Consider the following 6,735-nt stretch of genomic DNA (forward strand, 5'->3'; position numbering starts at 1 on the left):
AGTTGGGCTTTTTCACACTTGTTTGTATTATGGAAGGTAATAAAAGCGCCTGCCCACCCTGCTGAAATTGAGCGATACAGATTGCAAAGAAGGAGTGCGGAGATTGCTCCCACTCTCCCCTGCCCAAAGCCCCTGCCCTTACGAATCCTTTGTGAGCAGTACCCTATATACAAACAAGCACAAAAGAGGCAAGTTCATGGGCGGTATGGGACAGAGTTTTACACAATTATAGAGAGAAAGTAGACGGGGAGATGCTTTTCTTCTCTCATAATACTAGAATCCAGAGAAGTTGAATGGAAGGAGATTTGGGACAAATAAAAGAAGCATTTCTTTACACAGCAAATGGAATTTGCTTTCATGAGGGGCAGCAATGGTCACTGGTTTGGATGGCTTTAAAGCGGGATTAGGCAAATTCATGGAGGAGGAGGCAATCAAAGGCTACTGTGGCAGCTGCTGTGGAACATGAGCAGAAGGAGCTACAGCCCTTAGGTCCTGCTTGTGGGTTTTCCTTAGGCTTTGCCACTTTGGGGACAGGATGCTAGACTGCGTGTTCTAGGGCGTGTGTTCTGATCCCGCATTGCTCTTCTCTTCTGGAGCACATGAACAGGCTCTCTCAGTCTGACCGGGGGCCCAGCATTCATGCAACGTGTACATGAGGAGAGTACATGTAGAAAAGATACATGAGCATCCTGTTCTCTAGAGCAGGGGAAGTGGGTGTGATGCTGCCCACCTCTGCTCACAATGCCTGGATTTTGACAAGCTGAGTAAAAGCAAATATAATTTTGTATATCGATGCCCATGCGTGAAAGACCTTAATATGCGTTGTGCACATTTACCAGGATTTTTTAGGGTTGTAAGAAAGAGAAAGAAATCAAGAGAGAGAGAGAGAACAAAATGTATCTGCACTGCAGGCAGAAACCCAAAAGTTCCCCACGGTGGGTGGCCACTGCGACCTTGAATTTAAATGAATACAGTGGTACCTCGGCTCACGAACACCTCAGTTCACAACCAAATTGGATCGCAAACAGAAATTTCATGAAAATTTTGCCTCAGGTCGTGAACTCTGCATCAGGTGACAATCGCGATTGTATCCGCCTTCCCTGCACAGGCGCAATCGCAGTCATGCTCAGGGGGAGAGATGGCCGCGATCGTGCTAAGGGGACGGGGGAGATGGCCGCGATCTTTGTTGTGCTTTGTCACTTTGCTTCAGGTTTTTGTGATTAAAAATAAATAGTTACAAAATGGATTAACCTCATTTACACTGAAGCTTATGGGGAAATTTGACTTGGCCAATTTGGATTTGAAATTTGACTTGGCCAATTTGGGTCATGACCAGAGTCGTGGAATGGATTAAGTTCATGAGCCAAGGTACCACTGTATACTGTACATCGTAAGTATGCCTACTTGAAGCACCCCTGAAGTGTTACAGAGGGCACAGGCGTCATTTGGGAGACTTGGGGAGAAAGATACCAGGCCGGAAGTAGAGAGGTGAAAACAATGAGGCAGAGGAACTTTTTAAAAGTGTTTTCTGTGGTTATGACTCTCCAGCCAGAGACCTGGAGAGAACAGGACCTGATTTCCAGTACTCTGGAGCCTCCCTAAACTGTGGCCTTTCTAAACTGTTCCACTATCTTCAGAGAGAGAGAGAAATACAATGTTTCGCTAGGATTCTAGAAAATGTATAAGAGCCCTCCCAAACCAACCCTGCAAATGTATCACAACATGGATTTGTGAGCCATCCAAAGACTCAGTGTAATTGGATGGCTTACAAATACCCCAAATAAATAAAAATAAAATAAATAAATCTATAGGACCTGAATTATTTTCCAGAACAGAATTCACTAAATGTGATGCAGCCATGATTCTGTCATGAAATATGTCAATAGCCGTTATTTGCTAAATACACTGGCAGAAAGACATGTGCAAATTTAACAACCAAAATTAAGTGTGTCATCCCATCTGTAGTGTTATAGATACAAATACCAAAGCAAATGGTTTCTGGATCACAAACGGATCTCTATGTAAGAGCGAAAGGGTGCAATACTCTCAAAAATGAGACTCGGTCTGCCTTGTGCTGAGTCTGACCACTGGTCGAACTGACCCAGCATTGCCTCTGCTGAGGCCAGCAGCCATTCCAACAGGAGTCTTTCCCAGCCTTGCCGGGAAACAGTGGGGACTGCAGCTTGGACCTTTTGCACGGAAAGCAGGCAGCCCTCCTTTTGTACTCCTGCAACAAGGACAGCAATCCGTCCAATCTGAGGTCAGGTTTAAAGGGCTGCCACACAGGCATTTAACGGAACACATTATTGGTTGATGTCAAATGTCACAATAGTTGTTATGCCAAAATGTTACAAAGCCCCACAAAACAAACACTGGAGAGAAATGATCATGGTTATTAAAAACAATATGACAAATTAAAATAGGATTTTTTAATAAATATAATGTAAATTCCTTTATTTCAGTTTATGTTCACAAAATAATTTTATTATATTTATGAAAGCAGCTTACAGGCAATAGAATTATGAAAACATTCACAATACTTAAATAACACTGACCTGATTCAGGATGTATATTTTCATTATGCTTCTAACTTATCTCTCCCAGTTCTCTTTTTCTGACTACACTTCTTAAAGAATTCTCTGCTTCTTACAAAGTTTGTGGGGGGGTTGCTAGCACCCTCCTCCCCTTCAGAAAAAAAAAACCAAATAATTAACTTGGAATGTCTTTGAATATTAATGCTGGTGACTGTTGAGATAAATAGCAATCCAAAATTCCTACTAGCTTCACTTGGTAAAATACTTTTGCATCCAAGAAAGCAAAAAGTAAATCAAGTCTTGGTTTTTGCTGCTCCATTCACTATGTGGGAATCCAGAATAAGAATGAGGCACTATTTTCTATGCAATGAGCAGCAAATCCAAAGGGAAAACAATACAGTTTGAGACAGTCATACAGCATCAGCATTTGTTTCTGGATTTTTTAAAAATCATCCAATTTCAAAAGAATGCAGAAGATTTTGCCAGGCTGGACTGGAGTTCCCCAGTCCAGAATCCTGTTTTCTGCTGTGGCCAACCAGAACCCCCTGGGAAATGCACAAACAGGGCAGACACATGATAACCCTCCTCCATGATTTTAATATCCAGCATCTGAAATTTAGAGGTATACTGCCTCTGAAAACTGAGGCTCTGTTCTCTTATAATGGATAATGTTTCTTCATAGAGCTATCACCCATTGTCTTAAAAACGAGGAAGGGCAAGTTTCTCCTCCACCCCATCATACCCATCTCCCAGAACAAACCAAAATGTGAAGGAGGAGAAGTCTGAGGGGGTATTTTATCTTACAAAATGGCAAATGCTGCTGTTGATCTGTTGAAGGGGTTTCTCTTCCTAAATCCATATATATTTAAAGTTGTATTCCTATTTAAGATATACTATGTACAGTTTCACCTGGTGACATTCAAAGAAAAGTCAACCTAAGACGAAACTTCAGGAGCACCCTTGCTGCAGGGCGCAGCTCTTGCATCTTGTTATGGAGTCAGCTCTGGTCCTACGTTTGGGGTGGGACGAGTGGGGTGACAGGAGAATCCACAAAACACCTTGCTCCTGCCACACGATATTGGTGATTCACCCTATTTTGTTGTTTTGAACAGCTACAACGTCCACACTCACCCAGGCCGAGCTAACTTAGAAAACGTTCCTTTCTTAAAATAAAGTGCTGACTAGTAAACTGTTCCAAAATGCAGTGAGTGAGAGCCCAGAAATTTCCCATTACTTGGACATATACTAAAATAAGACAAATAAAGCTAGATTTATCAAAACATTTGAAAAAATAGCCATTTAAACAATAAATAAACAAACAAACAAATAAATAAATAAAACCAGTATGGACATACTGTCTTCCAACTATTGAAAATATTCCACTCTTACTATAAGGCTCTTTGATGTTCAGCAATCATTCATAAAGGCATCCACCCTAGGCTGGCAATTCACCAAACTACTTGCAACCTGTAAACACCCATGGACAACTATGCACAGCAAATGGGAACCTCATATTTAGTTTAATACATTTAATTCATATAGTAAAGTTGATTTGCTTCCCCCAGTTTGGTTTCGGCAGACATTTACCAAGCTCTTTTTTGTTTTGCTTTTCCTTCCGGCTGCACTGTATCTACATCTTAGACTCATTTCCATTCAAGATGAACAACACAGAACAACCTCTAAATACAATGTAAGTACATTTAAATTCTTTGTTTTGAATGGTATGCTCCTGTCAAGCAACAGCTACTTGAGTCCCAGGCTTTTGAGTGATGGCTTTAACTCTCACAATAGCACATTTTCTTATATTAAAGCACACGCACGCACGCATGCACACACACCTAGAAAACCTTTCTGGTACCTTTACATTTTGATGGGCTGACTTTACACCTCAGGTTTTATGTTGTCCATTTTGCGTGATGGGGCGGATCTTCTCCAAAGATACTTCACCCTCAAAATCCAAGATACCTGATAGAGCTGGAGACATTTTCTCCAGTGTTTTACACAGTTCCCCCTCCTCTTCATTTTTCACAATGTCATCCTCTTCTGGGCAAATCACAGAATGGGGGATCAGATAGACCAAGTTGCACTCTTTGGGGCTGGACCCTCTGGGCTCAAGCTGACTGGAAAAGGCTATGCCCCCATTGTTGTTAATACTGACTGTCTCTATAGCATTAATGGAAGCAGGACAGAGTCTGTAGCATCCCAGGAGAGTGGAAAACGCCTTGCGGAAATCTGCATTGAAGGCATAAATGATGGGGTTCAGCGAAGAATTGGCCCATCCAAACCAAACGAAAACATCAAAAGTGGCAGAACTAATGCAAAATGGCTCCACTCCCCTCGATGGAATGCTGGGATCACAGAAGGGCACCATGCAGTTCAGGATGAAAAAGGGCAACCAGCAGCATACAAAGACCCCCATGATCACCGACAAAGTCTTTAAGACTTTCGTTTCTCTCTTGAAGGACATTTTGAAGGAACTTTCTGGCTGCTGGCAATCCAGACTGCTTCCATTGCCGGCAGGGGTCTGGCAGTTCTTAGCGTGGACCGCGGCTCGCTCCAAGGCTGAAATGCGTCTGATTTGTTTCTGAGCAATCCTGTATATCCTCGTATAAGTGACTATCATGATGGCTACTGGGATGTAAAAGCTAATGAGTGAGGAAGAAATGGCATACATCCTGTTTAGACTAGAATCACAATTGTCCAAGGCTACTCCTTGGAAACTGGCATTGAGGTCTAGAAAGCTGGTGGTTTTAGCCTTGTGCCAGTTCAGCTGCACAGGGATGAAGGAAATCAACACAGACAAGGTCCATGCCACACTGATCATGACAAAGGCTGCCCTGGGGGTCATTTTCCGCTCATACCTAAATGGGCTGGAGATGGCCCAATATCTGTCCACACTAATGACACACAGATTTAAGATTGAGGCTGTGGAGCACATGATGTCAAATGCCACCCAGATGTTACAGAACGATCCAAAAGGCCAGAATCCAGCAATCTCTGCCACAGCTTTCCAGGGCATGACCAAGACTGCTACTAAAAGGTCTGAGACTGCCAAAGAGATCACAAAGAAGTTGGTCACCTTGGACCTCAAGTGGCGAAATCTGATGACGGCGGCACAGACCAGCGTGTTGCCCAGGAGGGTGGAAAGGATCAGCAAGGAGAGGAAGCAGCCGGTGAGGATTCGAAAGCAGGAATCCCTTTTCACAAGCAACCCTTCCCCGTCCATAGTGGTGTTGTTCCAAATCATAGTTCCTCCTGAGGCAATATCATATCACAGGGCTGGTGATGACATCAGCTCGTGTCCTTGCAGAGCTTACAAAATAGGCATCAAGTGTCCATTAATTACTCACCGCCAGGCAGGCCCCCTGAGGCTGAAGTCTCCTCACTCTTGGGAGGGATCCCATCATCCTCAGGAATCTCATTAAGACGCATCAGGCATTCAGTAGCAAGTATCTGAAACTATCACAATCATGGTGGGAGGGTTCTTGCTTTTTCTTTCAGCAAGCCTGTCTGAATTTCATCCTAAAATAGAATACTCTAACAGGAACATGCCAGCAGAAGAAATCCTCGGAGCCCTGCATGAATAAATCCAGCAGACCAGGAGCACAATCACTTTCCAGCTTACATATATTCTCACTTAAATAGGCTATTGATTCTGTTTGTCCAGTGTCCATTTAACTAGTCCTTCAGCTCTATTGAAGCGTAATACATTAGGTGCTTTTCTTTCTGATTTAATTTTCCATCCCTCTAATTGGCAGGACATTTTAATCCCCTTTCAGCCCTTTCAATATCATTCTTCTATTAAATTAAAATGTCATTCTCTCCTTACTGGTAGGCTCAGGAATCAACTCCTCACCCTGTTCTACATTGTTTAAGATTCACAGTCCTAGAGGCAAAGAAAATAAATTTACATTTTAAGACACTCAGGGTAGATCTAAGGGATCAGGTTTTTTCAGAAGGAGGAAGTCCAAGTCCTACCTTTTTCACTTTTGAAGACGCTCTAGTCTAGTCCAGGGAAGAGTATTTTTCTTTCTACTCTACTCAGAATTTGAATTGCATAGCAAAGCAAAAAGACAGAACCCCAGCAGGCAAGCTGCATTGCATCAAGTATAATTTCCTGATGACATGAATGGTAGGCAGATGTGTGGACTAGCAGGCATGATTGCTTCAGCAAAAGCCTCCAAAACTAACTTGTCAGGTT

General features: G+C 42.8%; 1 protein-coding gene across 1 annotated transcript; it reads right to left on the reverse strand.

The window, feature by feature from the left end:
* Positions 1-4,249: 4,249 nt before the first annotated feature.
* On the reverse strand, positions 4,250-5,781 carry DRD1 (dopamine receptor D1). Its single transcript, XM_044454481.1, has one exon. It carries the CDS (start codon positions 5,779-5,781, stop codon positions 4,423-4,425), a length of 1,359 nt encoding a protein of 452 aa, XP_044310416.1. The 3' UTR covers positions 4,250-4,422.
* Positions 5,782-6,735: the final 954 nt, after the last annotated feature.

This window comes from Varanus komodoensis, unplaced genomic scaffold, assembly GCF_004798865.1.
Source record: "Varanus komodoensis strain SLA01 unplaced genomic scaffold, ASM479886v1 scaffold7_3, whole genome shotgun sequence".
Classification (NCBI taxonomy): domain Eukaryota; kingdom Metazoa; phylum Chordata; class Lepidosauria; order Squamata; family Varanidae; genus Varanus; species Varanus komodoensis.

Excerpts from the sequence above, each read along its gene's own strand:
- DRD1 (XM_044454481.1), bottom strand. The coding sequence starts at position 5,781 with ATGATTTGGAACAACACCACTATGGACGGGGAAGGGTTGCTTGTGAAA.